This window comes from Protopterus annectens, chromosome 16.part0 (assembly GCF_019279795.1).
Source record: "Protopterus annectens isolate FY-2018-M chromosome 16.part0, PAN1.0, whole genome shotgun sequence".
NCBI lineage: Eukaryota > Metazoa > Chordata > Ceratodontiformes > Protopteridae > Protopterus > Protopterus annectens.
In genome coordinates, this window is record NC_056750.1 from 877,318,915 (window position 1) to 877,345,893 (window position 26,979).

The 26,979-nt window shown below is 43.3% G+C and overlaps 1 protein-coding gene across 6 annotated transcripts in view; it reads left to right on the forward strand.

Moving 5' to 3' along the window:
- ATXN2L (ataxin 2 like) overlaps positions 1-26,979 on the forward strand; it is a 1,992,254-nt gene that overhangs the window by 1,631,025 nt on the left and 334,250 nt on the right. For all 6 annotated transcript variants that reach the window (XM_044058577.1, XM_044058574.1, XM_044058578.1 and 3 more), the window contains exon 19: positions 10,271-10,385. In XM_044058577.1, the coding sequence (XP_043914512.1) occupies positions 10,271-10,385 (115 nt within the window). The remainder of the gene's footprint in view (positions 1-10,270; positions 10,386-26,979) is intronic.

Sequence of the window (26,979 nt, forward strand, 5' to 3'; positions counted from 1 at the left end):
TACCAATCATTAGCGGACCGGAGTTCCGCTGTGGCGACCCCTAACCGGGAAAAGCCGAAAGAAAAGCATCATCATCATCAAATGTAGTAGACAGGCTTGTGTTAAATAGTTTTAATAACTGGTTAATGTCTGATGTATGTTGTACATGCTTTACACATGGTTTAGTTTTCATTTTCATTCACCCAGATCTGTCCTTCCACATTTTTCATTCATACTAATTGTATTTTCATAGCCATATGTGTAATAGTTGATTAATAATAAGAGCTTAAAGACCTTAAATGGTGCTATTAGTCAGGCACATAATCTGGCACTGATTCCAGTAATTCTCCTAGGAGGCAGGTTGTTGCATGGCTGAAAGATACTAAATGGGCTAACCTGAGTTAAGGGATTGATATTTACCAGTAGACCATGGCATGGACTTGTTTCTGTTTGCTGATACTGGGATACTGCATTGTGTCTGACTGTGGCTGTCCAGAATGATGGATGAAGTGGTACTTGGTGATGTTCATCATTCACACACTGCCTCAGTGCCATATGGGATGATGTGCCTGTACAAACCCGACTCTGGCAGCTTTCCAGAACTCAGAATCCGCTCTGACTCTCTGCAGTAGGGGATATGTTAATCCCCTCCAGTGAAAGGAAACCTAACCCCTGTCACATAAAGTCACTTGTCCTTCAGATTGCGCTAAATACTGGATTTACACAGTTGAATATCAACAGCAGTCTGCATTCATAGATTATAGCTTCCCTACTCGGATAAGATCCCTTTGGAACTTCCCTTCCTTTTTTTTATTGTGTACTTTTGTTTTCTTTTCTTTCTCTGTTATTTAAATAATAATATACTTTTTTTTAATCTACTTGCTGTTCACAACTGCTGTTAATTTTTATGCTTAATGCTGCTTTTAAACAGGTATAGGGATTTTCTAAAGTGTTTTATGTATTGTACTGGGAATCTGATGATGTTCTGACTGAAATCACTGTTGCATTATTTCTGACATACGAGTTGTCACAGCTGTAGTCCTGCTAGGATGCCAAAGCTTTTCCTTCCCTAGGTCATACGCCCAGTGCGCAACCTCAGCTCATATATGTAGGTGTATAAAGATGGACGTATGAGCATTTATTAGACTCTCGCCTCCAACCTTGAACACAGGCTGTGCATCCGTTGGACTGTTTTGTCTGGTTATTGTTTGTCTAGCCAGATGAGTGTCCCGTTGAGGAACCCTCCTTTTTCATTTAAGGTCAGCTAGAAGTGGTAAGTATGAGTGCGATAGGCAGATTTTATACAAGTGTCTTTTTTGCCTAGGCCTGGAACTCAAATCACAAATATTGCTTTGTCTGTCAGATTTTCGTTCCAAAAACCCTAAGGTCTAGGCTTTCTACTCTCAACACTTTCCTCAAGACCCAGCATCTTGAAACACTTGGCCTAGTGCAAGGCGGGTGACTCCACTTCATCTGATGTCCCTGTGCCACTGCAGAAAAAACTTGAGGCTTTGCGCGGGTCTGCAGTCCAGTCTTTCAGCTGGGTTAAGTCTATATGGTATATTTCTGATGGCTCCATATATAACGGTACATTTGTTTTCAAACAGGACACTTTTCTTGAGTGCACACCTGCTCATTCAGACTTTTTTCCTAGTTAGATGTCACTAACAGATCCCCATGACATTAGTGCTTTCTTTTTTATTATTATTCACTCTATTTTCACCTTAGCAGTTCGAGTTTTGGTTTTCATCCTACATAGGTTTTCACTTGTAGATTTATACACTTGTTTATTCATTTATAATTTATTGACGCACAAACCTGATGGTGTTTGATGCGAAAGCAGTCTTTGTTAAAAGTGGTTTAGTTTATATTTATTAATATTCTGATAGATGTCTAGTGATCTTTTTGTTAACTAATCATTTTGTTAGTTTCTTAACTAATATAGTTTGGATTATTTGGTTACTCTATGTAAAGTGTTAATAAGCTGGTCTTCTAATTTGTCTCTAGCTTTTTAGTTTCAGTTTTAGGTAGCATAGTTTCAGATTTACACTATGGTGTTAAGGGGGAAAGGGGTTTTGGTTAAAGGGATGATTGTAATGCTTTGATTGCTGTTAACAGAACCACCCTCTGTAACCACTCCCTTCCAAATAGCCTGATTATATATGAATAAGGTACATTTTTGATGGTTTTCATTATACTGAACTAGGATTGCTTGTTTGTGCTGGTCAGTAAAGGGTACATTTTATCTCAGCTGTGGACCACCTACAATTTTTAACTTAACGTGTGCTAGCTACTGTTTTCTATTTTATTATTCTGTAGCAGATATTTTACAGTTCGATTTTTATTAATGAAATTGGTGCTTAACATAATTCAGGAAGTGACCATCACACTTCCACACTGTGAAGTTTCTTCTTGGACTGATTTTAATACCTCAAAGACACCTCTGAAGAGGTGGTACAAGTCCTACAAAAAGCTAGGAAAAATACTACCAGAAAATCTTACACAACTAAGTGGAAAAGGTTTTTCCTCTGGTGTTGCAGACGTAGTCTGAATCTACTGTTAGCATAGGTCCCTACAGTACTGCATTTCCTCTACACGATTCTTTGATCGGGCATTGGCTACTCATCCATAAAACCTCGCTTGTCTGCTATCAGTGGCCTGCCTCCCTGTTAGCCCTCCACTTATGATTAGGCTGTAGGTCAACCTTTTTCCTTGGGAGTTCCGCATTTTAACCCACCAAGGAAACCCATCTCTCCTCCTTGGGATCTTAATTTTGTGCTAGAAAAGCTTACGTTTGCCTCTTTTTTAACCAGCTTCTTCCACTATTCTGAAATTTTGTACTTAGGAAACCATCCTCCTCTTGGGCTTCATCTCTGCCAGAAGTGTGTGAGCTACAAGCTCTCATGGCCATTCCCCTTTTGTCATTTTTGACAGGGATAGGGTGAATCTCAGGGCTTGTCCTGTCCTTCATGCCTAAAGTAGTGAGTGAGCCGTTCTACCTTCTTTCCCAATCCCCAGAATTGGCGGGAGTGGTGGTGGTGGGGGTCTTACATTCTTTGGACATTCACAGGCATCTTAGATTTTACCTGAACAAAACTACATCTTTCAGACTAACCAGCTGTTTGAATCCTTTCTCTCCCTTAAGCTGGGACAGACAGTCTCCAAACAGACTTGCAACCTGGATTTCAAAGGTCATTTCCTTCTGTTACTCGCACCATAGTAAGACTTGACCTTCCTGCCCTAAAGTACATTCTACTAGGTAGTCGCTTCCTCAGGAGCTTTTTACAGCAGAACAGATTCTGTGTCTATCTTGGAGGCAGCTACTTGGTCGTCTGTATACACCTTTACAAAACACTACAAAATTTTTTCTTTCTTTATGACCGGGACAGCCTTTGTGAGGTCAATCCTGTCTGGACTGCTGAACAACTCTTCTTCTCAATAGTCAGCCACCCGTCCTTCCTCCTTCAGCTCTGAGAATCCCCAATATGTCAGGACTACTGCAACAGTGATTTCTGTCAGGGCATAGTACAGTTGTGTAAGAACTTGTATAACAGTAGATGTCCTACTGATCACTGTTGCATTATTCCATCCGTTCTTCTCTCACTTCCATCTTCATTTGTCTCTCCCCATTTCCTCTAGGCTTTGTTCTCTTACATGGGTAAGGGGGAATTTTCTTATTAATTTAAGCTACACCCTTCCTAACTGACCAGTGTCCTCTCATTAGTCTGCAGGCTACTAATATGCTCATTCATCCATCTTTATACCCCACTGCATATGAGCTGAGGTCATGTGCCAGATGTACAACCTTGAGAAGTTTGTTACCTCAGTATGATGTCATCGGTGACAATCCATGTGTTAGGAATACTGCAGCGGTGATCAGTAGGACATCTGTTTTTATGGTAAGTTCTTACACAACTGCACTTTCTGTAGTGTCATTTGAACACTGGGAACTGTCTCGTGGCAGGGTGCCAAGAGGCTTATTGTTTCTGTTTATCTGCTTCATTTTGATGTTCTGGCAGGAACATATTGTATTTATTTCACTGTTTTCTTCATTTTTTATGATATTTATTGCTGGTTTAACACTACTGCAGCCATTTTTATTGTTAAATAGTGATTTTACTGTATATTACTTTCTTTGCATTTCTCTGGAGATTTTTTTCATTTCTGACAAGGTAATCTTTAAGTAAATGCTTGTTTATGTTTTAAAATGTTTCTATTTGATTTAAGGGCATATGTTTGATTTTTTGTTACAAGTTGGACAAATGAAATTTACTTGGTACGTGGAATGTGTGTGCTGTTTACTCCACTGGGTAGATTGTAGAACAAGGCTTAACACAATTTAAACTGTTTCTGCTATATTTTATTCAGTTAAGCCCTATTTGCTGCGTAGGAACATATTTTATAGTTTCTATTATTGATACCGTTAGGCAGCCCTTAATAGCGTCAGTGTTTTATTCTGGCCGATACTTTTCGCCTGACTTGATGGATCCTGATACAGCTGACCCCCTCCAGAACAGCCCCCCCCAAACAAATCCAGTTGCACCTAAAAAGAAAAGAATCTCAACAAAACATGCCTCAGCCTGTTGTTTGTCAATGCGTTGTTGCGTTATGCTGACCCACAGACCACTTTCCCTTTGCCCCATCACACTGATGTGAGCCTGCAGCCTTGTATGGTACTGGGGTCAGATGCATTCTCTGGGGCTGTTTCAGTGAGAAGGAAACAAGGAAATGCTTCGGGTGCAGGAGAGGTCCAGTTTGAGTGACTCCTTGCCAGACATAACTCTATCCCCAGATATTTTGTCCTCTAGTGTATTTTATAGCAAGAAGAAACAAACGTCAACACTTGATAGACAAGTCAGGTTATTGCCATCTATATAGCTGATATGGTTTTCTTAGCTAAGATGGTTTTACAGCCAGTTAATCTCTGAGCCTCTGCTCCTATTCAGAATGACTATGGAGGCTACTTTCTCCAGAGATCAGTCTAGCACCATAGGTTTTGATGGTGACTCTAATGAAAGCAGTAGTGAACACTCTGAGTCTGTCCAGTCTGATACTTCAGAAGATGAACAGATTCAAAAACCCAAGCCAAGTGTTCACCTTTTCACAGATGCAGTCTATTTTTTGCAATATATTTGACTGGAAGCCGTCTGGAGCTATGCCAGAGTTTATGATCTTATTGAGGATGAGATTCCAAATGTTTTGGGTTTTCGTCCTCTGTTACCAGCCTTAGAACATCTGTGGAATTGCATGTAAAACATCTTTAGCTAGTGAAACAATTCCTAAAAAGACTAATGAGGAAATACAAGGTGTACTCTGATTTTACAGCTCTTTTCTTTTCTCAGTTGACCCAGATGTGATTTCTCCAGCTGCCAACTTTTAAGAAGCGAGCCTTGGTGGCTTTTAACCATACACCACTGGATAAAATTGCTAAGCGGTTAGAATTTCAGGAGTAAAAAGTTCTCAGTCTAGTAGTTTAATCTTTAGAATTTAAAATTGTCAGGACTTTATATGGAAGTTTATTTTGCAATGTGCTTATGGTTTAAATGAACTCTAGTATGGCTGCTGAACTGAAGTGTTATATGAATGAGACTGTTTTATGGCTGCTGAACTGAAGTATTATATGAATGAGACTGTTTTTAATGTGACTCAGGTTTCGAAACATGCTTTTAGGAGTTTTTTTAGAAGGTGCTGACAATATTTCTAGAATGCATCTGCTACTGCCGTACTGATGAGCTTTGCTTGGTTACATAACTAGAAGTTTTCCGAGAATTTGTAAAACAAGATTATGAATGCTCCTTTTTCTGAATTTGTGTTTTGTCCTGCTGCTATCCAGTTTCTCTAATAATGGGATGATTGAGGTAAATTGATGCATGGGATGTCTAGAGTGTTGGTTCTCCATTAACGAGGCATCCATTTTCAAAGGGCAGAACAAAAGAAAGTCCCAGCCTGACAGGAGTCAGGGTATCAAGGAAATTTCAGGAAGATAATGCTTCAAACCAAATAAAAGAAGTTCCTTTCCCAAAAAACGAGAATCCTGCTGCTAAAGAATGCCTGTGGCAAGACTCTGGACATTCTGACCTTTCTTCCTGCCCCTCTTCCCTTTTTACCTTCCCCAGGCTTTAGCTCAGCCCAGCAGCCTGGCCATAAATTGTCTCAGACAAGTGGGGGCGGAGAGTAATTCAGTGAAGATGCGCTTGGCAGCAAACAGAAAAATCTCTTCCCTTTAGGGAAACTCTCTCGCACAGTCCAGACAGGACATGCCCGTTCTTTCTGGTACTCCTTCACAAGTTGCAGGCTGGTGCATCATAAAAAGAAAAAAAAATTACACCAAAAATGTTTTTGGTATTCAAAATGACACTGTCTTGGAGACTAGGGTTAGATTTGGTGTACCTAAATACCTTTTTTAAAGTAACCAAATTTAAAATATTTACCCTCCAGATGGTCCTACCCTTCTTCCGGACCACTCTTTCATGGTGACTTTACATCTGAGGGATACTTATCACATGCCAATAGCTCCCAACTTCAAGCTGAACCTGCAGATTTCCTGTGTCAGACCCTCACAAAGAATTGTCTTCCTGGGGTATGTGATGGGCACAAAAAAGTATGGTCTTTCTACCAAAAGAAATAGTTCTGATTCGGAACATTTTCAGGGATTTTTTTTTTCTCTTCAAAAAGCTGCCTCCACAAGAGTGTTTGTCAAAATCCTTGTGACACTACTCGGACTGCACGTGAGAAAGATTTAGTGATACGCGAGAAGAAAAAAAACTTGGACCCGGCACCTGCCTCCCTTCTAGTTCCAGGTACCTGTACTGGATTTTGTGAAACGGGAATTACAGTGTTGGAGGGGTCAAGTGTCTCTCAGTTCAAACGTAACCTTCTCCCTTCAGACCCCAGTTCAATTAGTCCAGATGGAAACTTCATACTTTGCATGGGGAACAGTGTGCAGGGGAATGAGTTCAGGTGCAGAGCTACTGGGGTCCTTCGGACTCAACAAAGCACATAAACATCAAAAAATGTTTGCAGTGGTTCAGATCTTAAATATTCTTAATCATTTATGATTTCCAAATCCCCTTATATTGGTCACCGATGACACCACAAGTCATGTGGTACTTGAACTAACAAGGGAGTACAAAGTCATACTCTGTCATTTGGCAGTGATGGCTTGGGAGCTAGCCTTAAAGCATTCTTTGATGCTTCAGGCTCCTGCATCCCATCAGAGCAAAACATAGTGGCTTACAGACTAAGCAGATGCTGAGTGGACCCTCACGAGTGTAAACTCTGGACAGAGTCTGTCTGGATTTGGTCCAGATGTGGGTAATACTTCCAGCGGTCTGTTTGAAAGGAGATGAATAGATCTATTTGAACAATTCTGTTTGAGCCATGCTTGAAGGACAGAAGGATTCTCATTTCCTTGGATGGTAGTGTTTCTTTATGCATTTCCACTCTTTCCCAATACACAAGGTATTTCTAAAGCTTCAACAAGAATTACCAAAGATCATTGTGATGACCCCCTGTTGGCAGAAAAGTCCCTTTTAGTGGAGCTGGCCAAGTACAATTACCACAAAATTCTTCACCCATGGTGCTAGGGGTGAGTGGCACACCAGAACTTAGAGGATTTGTAACTAGCAGCCTGGATGGTTCTATCTTGATACCTTTTAAGCACTTTCTTCCATGAGGATGTGCAGTAGGTGTTGAGTGAGGCAAGAAAACCTGCAACAAAAAATCTAATGTTTACCAATGGAAGAGGTTATGGAGGTGGTGCCTAAGCAGTATCTGATGACCTGGAATGGTGTCTTCTCTCTGGTTTTGAAATATTTGTGAGAGCTGATAAACAATGGCTTATCTTCTACATCTGTTAAAGTGCATCTTGCAGCCATCTGTTTGTCTGCCCACAGATCTTCCTCTTTCTTCTCTCTTTGTGGCCAAACAGTTTACGAAAGGAGTGTTGCTCTTGTGATCAAATTCCTCCTCCTTGGGATCTCAACTTTGTTTTTGAAAAATTTACTATTTCCTTTCGAAACTGCCATTCAGGCTGATTTGAGGTTCATCACTTGGACAACTGTTTTGCTTATTGCTTTGACATCTGCAAGGCGAATCTCTGAGCTGCAAGCTTTCACGGTGGGCCAGCCTTATCAGATCTTCCACTAAGATAGTGTTGTTTTATGTACTAATCCTCCTTTCTTTCCAACAGTTGTTTCTGAATTTACCCTGTGTCAAGACACCACTCTTTCAGTTTTCTTTACTGAACCTAAAAGCAAAGAAGAGAAGATTCTGCATACCCTGGATGTGCACAGTCGGCTCAGGCGCTGCCTTGGCATAACTAAGCTTTCCAGGAAAGCCGAGCAGCAGTTTATTTCCTGCGCTGGGGCTATGAAGTCAACCTCTCTCTAAGCAAAACAGTTGCTTAATTAGTCGTTCTCCGATACTGATTTTCGTTGCTCCCAACATGGTAAATCTATTCCAGGCAAGGTTAAGGCGCGTTCCACCAGAGCCTTGTCCTTTACTATGGCATATTGGAAAGGAGTGTACCCTAGTAGCATTCTAGAGGCAGCAGTTTGGTCCTCTCTTCATACTTTTATGAAGCACTATTAGATAGATTCTGTGTCAAGGTCCAGAGCAGGCTTTGTGAGGACCATTCTGTTGGGGCTCCTGGACCCTTATCCTTCCTAGTCCCAGGTAGGGTAAACTTTGGGCACCTACTCATTTGCCACTGAGGCGGTGTGAATGAAGAACATGCTACAGTTGCACAAGTCTTATCTGTAACAGATGTTTGAATTTCACACTGCCTCAGTGGCAGCACCCACTGCCCCCCCATATCTTATATATATATCTGTGTGTGTGTATATATATATATATATATGTATATATATATATATATATATATATATATATATATATATATATTATCTTGTATATAGTTGAGTAATATCCAACCTTGTTTTGCTGATGGGCATTGATTATTTTTGTTGGTGTTTTATGGCTGTGATTTGGTGGTTTTAGGTAATTCTTTTTTCTAGTTCTCCTTTGTTCATCCTCCTTAGTACTAAAATGATGGGGAGCAACTTGGCCAATTCCCTATAACAGAGAGTCTGAGGGATTTCCGATTCCGAGTTCTGGAAAGCTGCCAGTGTTTGTTGTGTGCAGGCATAGAACCTACATGTCACTGAGGCATTGTAAAATGAGAACATCTACTTTTACAGGTAAGTAGGACTTGTGGAACTGTTTGGTTTTATGTTCACTTCCTGCCAACTATCAGCCATCTGCAATCAGTAAGGCCTTTTATTCATCCTAGGTCAAGAGCCAGTCATGGAGACCATCATTCCTATAGCCATCATTTTTCCTCCTTTGTTTATGACCTAACCCATCCTCTTGATGGCTGATGTGTAGGCGCTCTCCACATCACTGTGAGTGCCTACTATGTCCTCAGCCTCTATATGTAAGCACTCCCATCCACATATTGATGAGAGTTGTTACTGGCTTGGTCTCTAGTGAAGGCTGTTTCACCTGTAAGCCACTTGTATAGGTTCTTAAGTAAATACTAGGCTATCTGTCTGCAGAGTGTTTACAAGCCTAGCCAACAACCAGAGGTCAGAATCAAACCCTGTACCTTGTGTCTGTGAGGTAAAGACTGTAGCCATTATGCCAAACTCTCTTGAAACAACCACAGGGCCACTAGACTTGCCTTTCAGTGCAGGTGAGCTGGTGTGTGCTGTTTACTTCTACTTTACCCTGCCTTATGGAACTACTAACTGAGCTAGCCTTCTTTATGTTGGATTTTGTTAACCCCGTCTCGTGTTACTCCTCTTGGCAGAATGAGAAGATCCTGCAGTTCACATATTTGTGAGCATATGCTGAAAGTATAACTACACGTTCAGACTAATGGAGGTGATCTGATATTTGACTGTATTGCTGATGGGTGCTAAACACCTTGTTACTTTTCACTTTGGAGTGCTTTAAAACATTACTGGTACTGTTCAGGAACAAAATGTTGAGAAATTGCTGACAAGTATTTCTCTAGGGAAAGGTCAAATAATTACTGTGAAGCTTTTGCTTCCATGCAGCTTTTTGTCTGAAACAGAACTTGAAGGGGTAGAGATGAGTGGTGTGAAAGGCAGTGTCATGTTTTCACTTGGACTATGACTGCTTATTTCATATAGCATTGGCGAACAGATTTAATTTTTCGTCAGTATGTAGAGCTTTTGGGCATTGTTTTGTAGAAAGGGTATTTTTGGTCATGTGCAAGGAAGTTTGTCTTGTATGAGTCAAAAGTAATGCTGTCTTTTCTTTGCAGCCCTTTCCAATGATTCCAGGCAACACTCGGATGCTAACTGGGCCCCAAGCTATTGTACCATCTTCCACACCGCAGTATGCTCCCACAGAGCAAGGTGTAGCCTCTGCACTCTATGGTATGTAGCACTCTTGGCAGTCACATCTGCTGTTTGCCACAGAATGTGCCTTTTAAGTTGCCAGTGACAAATGTTTGTAGGTTATGATGGCTGCTCTGTGGGGATTTGGTTGTGTGTAAGTTTTATTGGAAGAGAATTAAAGAATGCAGACTGTTGTGATTGTTTTAGCAGGAACAACACTGGAGTGTTATATTCTACACTAAATAACTCTAATTGTAGTACTGTTTATTGGTATTCTTTGTTTTGACATGGGGTTGTGAATTTATAGAGTTTTTACAAAGCTAAATGTAACTTGGATTGTGAATTTTCACATGTGCTGTGTTTAGAGGAAGACTAAAACATGTTTGTTATGTTATTCATGCAGGGAATAGATCCTAAACAGTTGGAATGTGAACAGCAGGCTTAGTCGCATCAGTTACATTTCAGAAATGCTTTGGTTGTATCCCTTTCAGAAATACAAGACGTGGTAATACAAGCCTCCCTCTTCAAAATAAATAAACAAATTGCTACTCTGCTAAAGTAACAACAAATTTTGAAATGGCTTGTTACACCTTTGAGTTTTCTTAGAAGGCTGTGCCTTTTTCTCACACCCGATAACTGTCTGTATGCTAATTCAGAGGTCACTGTACCTCTTAAGTACAGAAAGTACTCATAGGCATTGTAGTCTCATTTAGCATGTTACCCTTTTTTACTTGCAGTTCCTCAGTTCTTTGGGTTATGTTTATAACATAATTGAGAACCTGGCAACATTTCAAGCCCCAGAAATACTGAACACTGCTGCCTATGCAGAACTGTTCACAGAAACCCTGTACAAGCATGTTAATAGCTGCATAGAGGCAGCTGTACCCACCAGGAAGAAGTACAGAACTAACTCAAAAAACAAGCCACCCTGGTGGAATCACAAAATCAATAGGCTATATAACAGGAGGAAGAAAATTGCGGCAAAAATTAGGAGGTGCAGCACCCAGTAGGATAAAAAACTAAACAAACAACTCAGAGAACAAATAAAGTCTAGCAAAGTCAAAGTTGAGGTAAGTTTGGCCTCCCAGGCCAAGGATAACCACAAAGCATTCTTTAGCTATGTCTGCAACTTCAGAGGCAGTGCACAGTTGTGTGCAGAGCTCATTGTAAATGGAGGCCAGTCACAAGTGGAGTCCGTCAGGGATCAGTCCTTGGACCACTCCTTTTTGCCATTTACTTCTCAGAAGTCAAGGCCAGTGTCTGTGGTCTCTGCCTGACTAAAGTTGCAGATTATTGCAAATTAGGAGCTGTCATTGAATTTCACACTGACTCAAATGTTCTCCAGGAGGGGCTGACACAGACAAACAACTGGTGTCAGAGCTGTGGACTAAAACTAAATGCCAAGAAATGCATAATGTTATCCTTTGGGAAATCATCCATCCCTGGTAACTATCATATTGACAACACACCTCTTGAGTTGACCCAGTAGTCAGAGACTTAGGGACACACACTGATAGTAATCTAGCCTGTGACCATCATGTGTCCACAGTGGTGAGGAAATCATTCTATGTTGTGCAACTTATAAAGAAAGGTATGGCATCCCAAGTCCAAGGAAGCCATTGTTCCACTGTATTCGGCATTCATTGACCTACATTAAGTACAATGTCCCCTTTGGTATGTGCCTAACCAGGCATATCCAACAATTTGAACGTCCACAGAGGTTCCTCAGTAAAGAATGCAGGACGCAAGTAAAATGTCCTGTGCAGACCTCCTCAAGGCCCTATCCCTGTATTCTGTCTCCTACAGGCTTTTGAGTGGAGATCTGTGCCTGGCATACAGGACATTGTCAGACCCCACTCTAATAGACCTCCTGCATATCCACAAAACAAACACCTCCAGAATTACCCATTCTAAAGATTTAAACCTTGCCTGTGATACAAATAGGACCTGCTGGAAAGATGGGTATGTATCCCAGGGACTACCCCATCTATGGAACAGGCACCTCATCTATGGAACAGGCTCCCCATCCATGTGAAGCAGAATTCCTCCCTAACCCAATTCAAGTGCAACTTGGACAATTGGATGGGAAACCGGAAATTTGTCCCTGGTTTGGCACCTATGTCTCTAATGGACACAGGTAAACCTGTAAATGGTTAATCTCCCAGGCCCATGCTTACACTTATCAAGGATATCAGAACTTGTCAGAGATTAGGGCTGCATGGCTAGGCTTAAAAAGGCCCTTGTGGTTTTTAGCCTAGTAAAACACCTATGAACCTCTGAGCATTTAACAGCCATCTGCTTTTGTCATGTAAGTTATCTAGGTGAGAGTTACCTATGCCAGGGAGCAGGCATGGTTTGGACAGTGTGTGCACGCGATGTAGAGCCACAAGTCAGGGAAGGGCTATAATTTTAAGTCATAGGTCGAGAATACTTTGTGCTAGGTACAGCTGTGTGTTAGGCATTGCCCCTGCTGGGTGCTGGCATGGGTTTTGCATTGGTGCCATTTGTAGTCATGGATTGAGTTGTGCTTCTGCCAGATACAGCCCTTGGTCAAGAAGTACCTGTGCTTTTTAAAGCCTTTAGCTGATATTTCCCTTTTTAGGTGCCCTCATAGGTTGGGCAGGGTCTCTGCTGGAAACAACCAATGGTTTTAAAAGATCTGTGCTGAGTACAGCCACAAGACAAAAAGTACCTGTACCATTTAAATCCATAGTTTGAGAATTGCCATAGTCACAGGTATTGCCTATGTAGGTTGCGGGCATGATTTTCTGTGTCAAGTTCAGTCACTGGTCAGGCAGTACTTGGGCCATATGTAGTTACATCATAGGCCAGGTATAGTTAAGTGATGGGAAGTATCTGCTCGTTTATGGGTAAGTACTTGCATGATTTAAGTCTAGAGGCAGAGAATTGCTTTACTGTAAGGATACATGTTAGCCGTGTATTTACGATGTATGGATGTGAATGGGTTACTGCCTGGTTTGGGTACAGCTATGGGTGAGTTGTTGTCTTTGAAAGATTCAGCCACATGCTATGCATTCCTTGTGTCTGATCAGATATTGTTTCCTTAATACAGCCAGAAGTTGGAAATTGAATGGCCTAGTTGAAATTACAGGTGTTTTGAGGTCCCATGGTTAGTCTAACCATATTTTTCTGCTAACAGTAGGCAGAGTTCTTCAAAGTATGCTGAGTAGTCCTTAATATCACTGTCTGCAGATGTTCTTTGTGTTTCACTGTTGCAGTCATCAACATTTGGGTTATCTGCATGCAGTAGCCCTCAGTCGGCCTGATTATCAAAGTCTTGGGTCCTGCGTCAGTTGCTGTCTCATCTTCCATGATGTCACGTAGTCAGGGGTATAAAGCATGCAGCCGATGCCATTGCATCAGTCTTTCTTGCCGTGCGGTGCCCGAAGCAGAAGCAGTTCGCAAGTGCCGGTCGGCCGACTCCTGAAATTTTCGTTTTCGAGTTTCAGAACCGAAGTCTTCAACTAAAGCTAAGTACCCCGTTGGGGAAACTTTTTCTTGCTCTAAACCAATGTCAGCAAAAGTCAATAATTGTATTTCTTGTAGAAAGCAAATACCTCATAAAGATTTTCGTTCATACTGTGATGTTCATCGTGTTACCCTGCTGCAGTCATTACACATGGGTTATCCTGTCATCAGGTGGTCCCGCAGTCAGCCGGATTTCCAAAGTCTTGGTCCGACGTCGGTTGCTGTCGCCTCATCCCTGACGTCAGTGCGCCAGGGGTATATATATTGCAACCGATGCCATTTTCTTCAGTCTTTCTTGCCGCGCGGTGCCCGAAGCAGAAGCAGTTCGCAAGTGCCGGTCGGCCGACTCCTGAGATTTTCGAATTCGAATTTCAGACTGAAGTCTTCTATAAAGCTAAGTACCCCGTTGGGAAAACTTTTCTTGCCTCAGACCGATGTCAGGAAAAAGTTAACAATTGTATTTCTTGTGGGAAGCAAATACCTCATAAGGATTTTCATTCTTATTGCATACCTTGCCTAGGCCCTGATCACGACGTCACTTCTTGTCGTTTTTGTGCTAGATTTAATAAACGTACTATTAAAAGACGATTTGATTTCGCACAACACTTTTTTGGTAGAAAATTTAATTACACTATGCCGTCGGAGCTACTGACTACCGGCGTGCACAAAAAGCGCAGGGACAAGGACCGACAGCCCAGGCCTAAGCCCGATTCCGAGGCCTCGGTTGATCTGGTCTCCGGTTCTCTGGATATCAGTGAGGTTACGACGCAGCCTCTGACTACCGCAGTTCTGGAACCCGAGACCGCCACAGATATTTTGACGGAATGTACTAGACCGACGCAGCCTTTTTCTTCAGGCCCTTCCGACGATTTACCTTCCAAGGACGTCGGTGCTTCTGAAACGCCATCGGTTTCTGAAGGCGTTTTCAGACCAACGACTCTCACAGTCAAAACGTTTTCCAAGTCGAAGACTCCTTCTAAATCGAAGGCTTCACTTCAGTCTCCTGTTCAAGGCCCTATGCCTAAGAAACAGATGCTCAAGATGGCTGAAGATTTGATTTCTCTTATCAGGGGTGCTCAGCCTCCTCCTGACAAAAGGCCTAGACAAGAGGAAGATTCTGCTTCCTCTGAACAACTGTCTATTTCTTCAGATTCCTCTGAGGACCAAGACTATTCCTTCTTTCCTTATGAAGATTCTGATGCTGAGGACTCTATTCCCTCAGCTTCCCCTCCAGAAGATTACTCTTTTGGGGAAACTTTACACACTATGAGGGAATATTTTCACTGGGAAGGTCAGGATTACTCTGATTCCAAGAAAAGGCTCAGAGAGTTTCTTTTACACCCCCAACACAGACCCATAGCCATTCCTCCTGTTTTGGACATTGTGGATGATGTTTATTTAGAATCCAGTTTCAACCCTGACTCTCTACCTCCTGCCCCGGCCAAGCCTGACAGATACTACAGAGTACCTGATTCCCACAAATTCCTTTACAAAAGCCCAATAGCTGACCCATAGACTATCTCCCAGGGTCCCAAGGGGGCTAAGGCTTCCATGGCTAAAAATCCAGTACCTTCTGAAAGGGATTCAAGAGCACTAGACAGATGGGGGGAAAAGGTTTATACCTCAGCCACTTTAGCCATGAGAGCACAAAACTGTCAGTTTCATATGCTTAAGTATCAGCAATTTCTGATCTCTCAATTAAAACAAAAGATAACCACCCTCCCTCAACAATCTGAATTGAAAGAAGTACAGGATTTGTTGCACGCCACAGAGCAGGTGGGCAAACATACCTTACAATGTGGGTTTGACTCTTTAGAGGCCTCCTGCAGAGCAGCCGTCACTGGATCAGTTATACATAGGCATGCCTGGTTAAAGGAACAAAGTCTGCCTGATCATGTTAAAGCAAAACTACTAGATGCTCCCTTACAGCAGGATGTTCTTTTTGGTGTTAAAGCAGAAGAAGTTTTAAAGAAAATGGAAGATAAGGCAAAATCAATGCAGACAGTCAAAGATTTCCTACAAGTACAAACCCCCTCGCTTCAGCAGAAACTGGCCAACAAAAAATTGGTCCTTTCCAGCCTCCGACAGGCCTCAGAGGGGTAAATACAGGCTCCCAAGGGGCAGAGGACAACCACAAGCTCAGTATAAACCTTGCCATTGGGGCACTCCAACCCAAAAGGGAGGAGAAGACAGGTCTCAATCCACCAGAAGGCAAACTCAATGACTTGCACCTCAGCTGGCCAAACAAAGCTCTTTTGTCAGCCCCCCTGGGGGGGAAAACTAGCACTATTTGCAGACAACTGGCACATGGTCACAAAGGACAAATGGGTCCTAGACATAATTTTACGAGGATACAGATTCCACTTTCACACCTTGCCAATAAAAAGAGGAATACCAAACCTGCCACAAAATCAAAGGGCAGAGGCTCAAAAACAAATTACAGCTCTCATAGCCATGAGAGCCATGCACAGGGTGCCAACTCAAGAGCAAGGCCAAGGATTTTACGCAAGACTCTTCCTAGTACCCAGAAAAGAAAATGCTTGGAGACCAATTCTGGACCTTTCAATCCTAAACACGTACTTACAAGTTCCCAAATTCAAGATGCTAACACTACAGCAGCTACTTCCCATGTTGGGCAAGGAAGCATGGCTGGTAACGTTGGACCTCAAGGAGGCATACCTGCATGTCCCTATCAGACAAAGTTGCAGAAGATACCTCCGTTTCATTGCAGGTTCAACCCACTATCAATTCTCTGCACTGCCCTTTGGCTTATCTACTGCGCCCAGAGTATTCACAAAATGCCTGGCACCAGTAATTGCATACTGCAGACAAAGAGGAATTCAAATATATCCATACCTGGACGACTGCCTCATCCAAGCAGAAAGAAAAGACATTCGCCTACAACATCTGGCCTTTGTGAAGCATCTACTAAATTGTATGGGGTACACAGTAAACGAAAAGAAGTCAAAACTAGTACCCTCACAAAAAATGACATTCCTGGGTGCCAGCTTGGACACAACGGCCCAGAAGGCTTATCTTACACCAGACAAGCAATTACAACTGACTCAATACGTCAAGACAATGGCAACTAAGACCCAATTAACTGCAAGAAAAATTCTGCAGGCTTTGGGCTTCATGGCATCTTGCATTCTGATAATACCATTTGCAAAGCTGCATATGAGGAAATTACAGTGGTACCTAAAAAGCGTATGGTCTCAACACAGCCACAGCTTGGACACAGTGATATCTCTCATCCCCTGCCTTCAACAGGAATTTCTGTGGTGGGCACAGGCATGTCACCTCAACAAGGGTCAGCCTTTCACCTTGCCCACACCCAGGCAAACTATCACAACAGATGCTTCAGACTATGCCTGGGGGGCACACATGGCAGGGCAATGCATTCAAGGCCTATGGAGTGCAGAACAAAGAAAACTGCACATAAACCAAAAAGAGATGCTAGCTGTACAGAAAGCTCTGACAGCCTTCAAGGATCTTCTGCAGCCAGGACAGCTTGCAATACAGACGGACAACACCACAGTAATGTGGTACATAAACAAACAAGGGGGCACACATTCCTACCCTCTATGCAGGCAAGCAATAATGTTATGGAACACAGCTCTGGCCTACCAAGTACAGTTACAAGCTCAATTCCTGCCAGGACAGAAAAACACATTGGCAGATGACCTAAGCAGAAACATCAAAGATCCCCACGAGTGGAAGCTAGACCCACAAATATTTACAATGATAACTCAAAGATGGGGCCTACCAAATATAGACCTGTTTGCCAGTCCTCAAAACTACCAGCTGACAAAATTTTGTACAAGGACATCCCACCATCAAGCTTAGAAAGTGGACGCTCTCTCCTTCAGTTGGAAAAACCTGACAGCATATGCCTTTCCTCCATTACCTCTTCTCACAAAGGTACTTTTGAAGGTCAAAAAGGAGAAACCTCGAATGATTCTCCTAGCCCCAGACTGGCCACGCCAGCACTGGTACCCGCTACTGAAGAATATGGCTCACAGCCCACCATGGATATTGCCTCAAATACCTCATTTGCTCACGCAGCAGAACAAGCAGATTCTACACAGCCAGATCAAAACCTTAAACCTGGCTGCATAGCAAATCAATTAAGTATCCATCCTGCACCTCTTTCACAAGTAGTACTGGATGTTATTCTAGAAGCCAGGAGGCCAAGCACCAGGAAGGCTTACTCGGACAAATGGAAAAGGTTTTCTGCTTGGAACCAAGCTAAAGGCCAAGACACAACTCAGCCTCATATGCCTCACATTCTGCAGTATTTAGCTGAGATGTTGCATAAAGGACTTTCCTTCTCCTCAATTAAGATCCATGCATCAGCTATTTCAGCTCACTACGACACGAATCCACCTTTATTTTCAAATCCTCTCCTAAGGCAGTTCCTCAGAGGGGCAAAAAACATCAGACCACCTAGAAGAGCTCCTACACCAACATGGGATCTCAACTTTGTTCTGGAAAAACTAACGCTGCCTCCTTTTGAACCAGCTTTTTCTGCAGACCTTCAGTTCCTATCTTGGAAGACTGCCCTGCTCCTGGCAATAACTTCTGCTAGGAGAGTCTCAGAATTACAAGCACTTATGGCAGTGGAACCTTTCCTCTTTTTTCATCAAGACAGAGTTTCTCTACAAACTAATCCTTCCTTCATGCCTAAGGTGGTTTCCAGTGTAGCTTTAAATCAAACCATCCACCTGCCCACTTTCTTCCCCAAGCCACAGAACAAAGGTGAGAGACTCCTGCACTCCTTGGACATTCACAGGCAGCTTCGTTACTACTTGGATAAAACTAAGGCTTTCAGAAAAACTGACCAGCTCTTTGTTTCCTATGCTACAGCTTCTCAAGGGAGGGCCATATCCAAGCAAACCATTTCTAAATGGATAGGCCATTGCATACGATTCTGCTATACCCATCATGGGAAACCAGTTCCTCCTACCATTAGATCCCACTCTACCAGGGCAACAGCTACCTCTACAGCCTTTCTCAGGGGGGGTTCCTACCAAGGAAATTTTAGAAGCTGCCACTTGGAGTTCTGTACACACCTTCACCAAACATTATCACTTGCCTCTTTATTCTAAGTCCAGGGCAGGCTTCGCCACTGCAGTTCTGCAGGGCCTCATTGCCTCCACTAACCCTCTATGTTGCCTCCACCCTACCTTAGCTTTGGGACTCAACCCATGTGTAATGACTGCAGCAGGGTAACACGATGAACATAGTACAGTTTTGTACCTACCATAAATGTAGATGTTCGAGTGTTCACCCTGCTGCAGTCCAGGTTACCCTCCCTCCAACCCCTCTGATCTACTGGCTAAATCTTTGCTATGCCTTACTGATGTATTTGCTTACAGCTGAGGGAATTTTGTGTCTGTACAGTGTTCACACCTTTTGGTACAAATTTGGATCACCTTTTTGGGGGCACCTGACATCTGGGGCAAGAAAAACTGAAGAAAATGGCGTCGGTTGCAATATATATACCCCTGGCGCACTGACGTCAGGGATGAGGTGACAGCAACCGACATCGGACCAAGACTTTGGAAATCCGGCCGACTGCGGGACCGCCTGACGACAGGATAACCCATGTGTAATGACTGCAGCAGGGTGAACACTCGAACATCTACATTTATGGTAGGTACAAAACTGTACTTTCCTTGCCTAGGCCCTGACCATGACGTACCTTTCTGTCAGTTTTGTGCCTTATTTAAACCACGAACTATTCGTCTTCGGTACATTTTCGCTTCTAAATATTTTGGTACTCGATTCAATTATCCAGATATGTCTTTGGTAAGCCACCTGACTACCGACATTCCGAAAAAAAAACTAAGATAAAGACAGAGACAGGCCGCCTAGGTCCAAAGCTTCCCACAACGCTTCTCCTAAGCTAGTCGCCAGTTCACTGGTACTCAGTGAGGCGCTTTCGCAGCCCCTGATACCCGCTATTTCAGATTCACATGCCTCTACTGAGACCCATTCGGAGTCTGGTAGGCCGCGAGATGCTTCAACTGTGGAATCTGCGGATGTCTCTACCTTGGATGGGTCCGGCTTCTGAGGGTGTAGTCAGGCCTACTGACTTGCATATTAAACCGACGACATCTTCTTCTTCTAGGCCTAAACCTCAAACCATCCCGAGGAAACCGACACCCAGACCGCATGGTCAGGCCTCTATGCCTATAAAACAAATGATAAGAATGGCTGAAGACCTTGTTACTTCAATCAGGGGAAGCCAACCTTCCCCCTCTAAGAGACCTAAAACTGAATTTGCTTATGATACGTCTGACCAGGATTCTGAAATTTCTGTCTCCTCTGATGACCAGGATTTACCCTATCTACCTATGAGGATTCTGATGCAGAGGACTCAATTCCCTCTGCTTCTCCCCTAGAGGATTTTTCTTTTGGTGAAACCTTGCATACTCTTAGGGAGCATTTTCACTGGGAAAGCCAGGATTACTCTGATTCTAAAAAGAGGCTTAGAGATTTCTTACTCCTGCCACTACACAGGCCTTTAGTTATCCCTCCTGTGCTGGACATTGTTGATGCCTTTTTTGGAATCTAGCTTGTTCCCTGACTCTTCACCTCCTGCTCCCAGAAAACCTGGTAGATATTACAGAGTTCCTGATTCTCACAAGTTCCTTTTTAAAAATCCTACTGCTGATCCTGAGACCATTTCACAGGGTCCCAAGGGCATTAAGGCTAATACTGCCAAAAATCTTACCCCCTCTGATAGAGATTCCAGGGCCCTGGATAGATGGGGTTAGAAGGTCTACACGTCTGCAACCTTGGCCATCAGTGCCTTAAAATGCCAGTTTCATATGTTAAAGTATCAGCATATTATTGGATTGCTTAAACAGAAAATGATGTTGATGCCTGATTGTGCTGTAAGTAAAGATTTACAGGATTTAATGCATTTTGCTGAACAAGTTGGAAAATATACTTTGCAGTGTGATTTTGATTCACTAGAGGCATCCTGCAGGGCTGCTGTCACCAGGTCTGTACTTAGAAGCCATGCTTGGCTTAAGGAGCCGTCTTTGCCAGAGCATGTTAAAACCAAATTGCTGGATGCTCCCTTAAATCGGGATTGCCTGTTTAGCGACAAAGCAGAAGAAGTTCTTAAAAAGATGGAGGAAAAAGCTAAATCTATGCAAACTGTTAAAGATTTCTTACAAGTGCAGCCTCCTAGATTTAGTAGGAATTGGCCCTCAAAAACTTGGCCCTTTCCTGCCTCTTCCAGGCCCTTCTCAGTTCAAACCCAGAGCCAGCAGAACACCCAGGCTTCAGTCCCAGGGTACGCACAGGACTAAGCAGTGGGGGGCTCCCCACTTCCAAATCAGGGAGTAGTAAGACCCCCCCGCCTATGGTAAGCTGTCTCAATGACTTGACTTTAAAACTTCCAAGCACTTCTCAACTGACTGTTCCTTTAGGGGGAAAGATTGCGCTGCAAGCAAAAAACTGGGAACTCACCCAGGACAAATGGGTTTTAAACATAGTTTCCCAAGGATACAGATTTCACTTCCACACGTTACCAACCCCAAACGGTTGGCCAGATTTACCCCCAAATCAGTGGGCAGAGGCTCAAAAGCAAGTGTTCTCTCTCTTAAGATTAAAGGCTATTCAGACTGTACCAAAAGAGGAAAAGGGACAAGGTTTCTATTCAAGACTTTTCCTGGTACCCAGAAAAGACAACTCATGGCGTCCTATCCTGGACCTGTCTATCCTAAACACCTTTTTGGTGATTCCAAAATTCAAGATGCTAACTCTTCACCATTTGCTTCCCATGATAGGCAAAGATGCCTGGTTGGCAACACTGGATTTAAAGGAAGCCTACCTGCACATCCCAATCAGGGAATCTTGCAGAAAATACCTACACTTTAAAGCAGGCTGCATGCACTATCAGTTCTCTGCACTGCCCTTTGGCTTATCTACTGCGCCCAGGGTATTGACAAAGTGCCTAGCTCCAGTCATTGCATTTTGCAGGCAAAGAAATATTCAAATATACCCATACCTGGACAATGGTCTAATTCAGGCAGAAAGCCAGGCCATACTTCTGAATCATCTGGCATTTGTACAAAAGGTGCTAACTTGTCTGGGGTACACCATAAACAAAATGAAATCACATCCGGTACTCTGTCAACAAATTATATTCCTGAGAGCAAGCTTGAACACAACTTCCCAGATGGCTTTCCTCACGCCAGAGAAACAAATTCATTTGACAACTTACTTCAGACTAGTGGCCACAAAAACCCTGCTATCTGCAAGGCAAATACTGCAAGCCTTTGGGGTTCATGGCCTCGTGCATTCTTCTAATTCCATATGCAAGACTGCATATGAGGAAACTACAGTGATATCTAAAAAGCCTATGGTGTCAAAGTTCTCAGGATCTAAAAGCAATGATTCCTATCATACCTTGCCTACGGTTAGAATTCCTTTGGTGGGCAGAGGCCTGTCACCAAAACAAGGGACTACCATTCACTGTACCCCCTGCCGCCTAAACCCTAACAACAGACGCATCAGACTATGCATGGGGGGCTCACCTGGCAGGGAAGTGCATTCAGGGCAAATGGAACCCAAGTCAAATGCACCTGCATATCAATCAAAAAGAAATGTTAGCTGTACAGAATGTTCTGACAGCCTTCAAGGACCACATTCTTCCTGGACAATTAATGGTAAAGATGGACAACACCACTGTTATGTGGTACATAAACAGGGGGGGTACCCATTCTTACCCCCCTGCAGACTAGCCATGGCTCTGTGGAGCACAGACTTGAACTACCAAGTGCATCTACAGGCTCAATTCCTGCCAGGAAAACTAAATACACTGGCAGACGAAATAAGCAGAAATCTCATGGACCCACACTTGTGGAAACTGGAACCAAAGATTTTCAACATGTTGAGCAACAAATGGGGGATCCCAGATATAGACCTGTTTGCCTCCCCCAAGAACTACCAATTGGACAAGTTCTGCACAAGGACTCCCCACAAACAAGCTTGGAAATTGGATGCTCTGTCCTTCAGCTGGAAAAATCTGTCAGTTTATGCCTTTTCCCCTCTGCCTCTCCTCTCCAAAGTACTACTAAAGATCAAACAAGACAAACCAAGGATGATACTGATTGCACCAGACTGGCCACACCAACACTGGTACCCACTCTTGAGCAGTGTGTCACAGCTGGCCCCATGGCACCTACCTCAGAACCCTACCCTGCTGTGTCTCAGCAGGAGAGCCAGATTCTGCACTCCCAGCCTCAAACCCTGAACCTGGCAGCCTGGCTAATTACCTAATATCTCCATTATTATCTCTCAATAAACAAGTGTTGGATGTCATTTTGGAGGCAAGGAGGCCTAGTACTAGAAAATCTTATGCTGAAAAAATGGAAACGATTCTGTGCCTGGAACCAAATTCAAGGGATGGCCACAGCAGCGCCCAGTTTACCTCAGATTCTTCAATACTTGACTGAGATGCTTCACAAGGGCCTTTCCTTTTCCTCCATCAAAATTCACGCTTCAGCCATTTCAGCTCATTACAACTAATTACAACACAGAACCACCCCTCTTTTCTCACCCACTGCTCATGCAGTTCCTCAGAGGGGCCAAAAACTTAAGACCACCCAGGAGAGCCCCACCTCCAGCCTGGGACCTTAATTTTGTGTTGGAAAAACTCACTCTTCCTTATTTTGTGCCAGCTGCAACTGCAGAGTTAAAATTCCTTTCTTGGAAAACAGCTTTCCTTTTAGCAATCACTTCAGCAAGAAGGGTATCTGAGTTACAGGCCCTTGTGGCAGTGGAGCCTTTCATCATCTTTCATGTGGACAGGGTGTCCCTCAGGACCAATCCCTCTTTCATGCCCAATGTGGTATCCAGTGTGGCTCTTAATCAGTCCATTCATTTGCCAACCTTCTTTTGTAATCCACAGAATAAAGGAGAATGGATACTGCACTCCTTAGATGTGCACAGTCAACTTAGACTTTTCTTGGACAGGACTAAACCTCAAAGGAAATCTGAACAACTGCTGGTGGCATTTGCTGCTGGGGCAGAGGGGAAGGCTATTTCAAAGCAAACCATTTCTAAATGGATAGGCCATTGCATTCATTTCTGCTATAAGCACCATGAAAAAATCTATCCCACAGGGGATTAGACCCCATGCAACCAGGGCTGCATCTACCTCTACACCTTTTCTCAGAGGTGTCCCTACCAGAGACATCATAGAAGTTGCTACCTGGAGTTCTGTACATACCTTCACCAAGCATTACCACTTGCCATTTTTTTCTAAATCCAGAGCTGGTTTTGCCACTGCATTCTTGCAGGGCCTTATAGCCGGACCTAATGCTAAATAACTGCCTCCTCCCTTCCTTAGCTTTGGGAATCTACCCAAATGTAATAACTGCAACAGTGAAACACTAAGAACATAGTACAGTTGTGTACTCTTAACATAAATGTAGATGTCAGAGTGTATTCACTGTTGCAGTCCTGGTTACCCTCCCTCCAGCCTCCTGACTTCCATTGACTATACCTCTATTTTTGCTTGCTATGTTTAAAGCTTTCTGGTGTATTTGCTTTTTGTTGGAGGTGTAACCTTGTATATAATTGCTTCCCATTATGGGGCCACCTGACACCTGGGGCAAGAAAAACTGATGTAATGGCGTCGGCTGCATGCTTTATACCCCTGACTACCTGACATCATGGAAGATGAGACGGCAACCGACGCAGGACCTAAGACTTTGATAATCAGGCTGACTGAGGGCTACCTGCAAGCAGATAACCCAAGTGTGATGACTGCAACAGTGAATACACTCGAACATCTACATTTATGGTAAGTGTACACAACTGTACTTTTTGAACCTGGGCTGCTTAGTCTGTAGGTGGCAACCTGGATGCCACATTAAAAGATTTTCCATTGTAATACAGGAGGCCTCCTTCCTTGATGGATTAACTCTTGGGTTCACCATCTCCACAAATCACCATTTGATACCCCCCCCCCCCCCGAGGTTCCTTGGAGGCACCTGTGCACAGCACTGTTGCTGTCCATTAAGTTCTTTTTCCGGCAGTGGCACATTTCTTAGCTCAGTTTTGACATGTACTTGTAGAATGTTTTCATGTTGGTTTCCTGGAAACAAAATTTAAGTGTTCATGAGTTTGTTAAATTATTGGCTAAGACCACCTCTGTAATTACCTAGATTGACTTAGGATGGAATATTGCATAATGTAGTGCCATTAGTGGTAGCTGTCAGAGCATGCCGTTTACAGATTGAGAGAAACACTGGCCTGTCTTCCTGCCAGGAAGATGGCTGTGGTTGAAAGTTCCTCTTGTAAGGGTTGTATGAGGGCCCCCTGAAGAGTTTCAAGCCTCAGCCAGAACACTGTGTCAGAGAAAAATCCTGATAATAAGCTGCAACCTGTAATTCCAAAGTAACTTCCTAGAATGGCCATCTGGACTCCATAGCCTTGAAGTTCATTTTTAATTAGAGCAATTCAGACTTCCAACCATTTTCAGCTTTGGTGGGAGAAGAAGAGCCTAAATAAGGAGTACCCTAACTCCTGTCTTGGAGATGCTTTCTGTAGTCTTGCCGTCACCCATCTCCTTTTTGATTGCCTGGAGCTTTCCACTGCCAGCCTTGTACCAAAGTCACAATTCGTAGAGTTAAGCTACTGATCCAGGGTATTCAAACTGAAAGACTCATTCCACTTCTGCGGATCTCCTTCGTGCCCATTAGAGTCCAGTGGCCCATGCTAAGTTAAATCCGCAAAGTCTTTTTGCACAAGAAATGCATTTCGGGCAGTTCTTTAACTTCTGATTTGGAGGTTCATTTGCATTTGTCATAGCATACCTTCAGAAAGCATGGCTTAATGCCAATGGTGGACTCTAAATCCACAAGAGCGGATGGAGGCAAGCAAAGTAGCGCACACACCAACAAACGAAAAAATATCCTTGATGGACGCTACACAGACCTCCGACCCATGTGTGCAGCCCTTGGCAGGAGTGATGCCAAGCAGTGGGTCACTGCTTGATGTTCAGCATCCCTTATTGAGTCAGGCAGTGCACAAGCACTCAGCCCTGGAGCTGATAAGGGCGTGAGGTGGTGGTAGATGAAGTTCCCACCTTCTCAGGTTGAATTATTGATGTAGACCCCATAATTTAGCCAGACTTTCTGAGGGGAGTATCATTGGTGCTTGAGGCCATCAGGAAGTCTCTTAATGGAAGATGTTCTTTGTTTGGTGTAGGGTACCATGATGATATATGTATATGATTTTGTTTTCAGTTATTCCATTATCTGGTTGTATGTATTGGTTATTTCTGTGTCTTAAGACTTTGTGAAGGACAAAAACATGGCCTAGTGTCAGCTCTGGTGCTCTGTTAAGAAACTCACTCCCCTTCCTTCCCAGCTCGGAGTGGGACTTAAAATTTCTCAGTAAGAAGATTGGCTCATCTATAATTTGAGACTATTGGTTGGGAGACATTGAAGTGGAGTTCAAAGAAGATGTTGCTTCTGGTGACTACCACCTCTGAGAGATGCATCTTAGTTTCAGGTCCTTGTGTGCAGGGGATCTTGGTGTTTTACAAGGACCAACTGTCTTTCAGGGTGAACCCACATTTTTTCCTATAGGTTGTTCTAGAGGTGTCCTTAAGTCAGTGCAATAACCTTCCTGTAGCAGAAACTGGGGTAAGAGGCCCCCCTTTACTGTAGATGTACACCACCATCTCAGATGCTACCTGAGGAGGTGCATACATTTAGGAGGTAAATCATCTATTTGTCTTTGGTTTGGGGATAGTACGGCTTGCATTTCTGTTTGAATTGCGTGCTTGATGCATCTTATGACATAAGTCTGCTTAACCACCTTTTGTGGTAGATTTTTTAAAACCCCTTCACGTGAGCCATATGATGGTCTTCATAAACATCCCATTGCTGATTCCTTGTGTGTGTGTGTGTGTGTGTGTGTGTGTGTGTGTGTGTGTGTGTGTGTGTGTGTGTGTGTGTGTGTGTGTGTGGGGTGGGGGGGCTGTTTTACTAAGATTGTCTCAACTTTGAGAACTCACTGATCCCTTGTGAATGTTCTCTTTGAATTCAATTTCAGCCCTGCTTAGGAGGTCATAGGTCCTTCATATGGGAAAGGTATGTGCTGTGAAGTC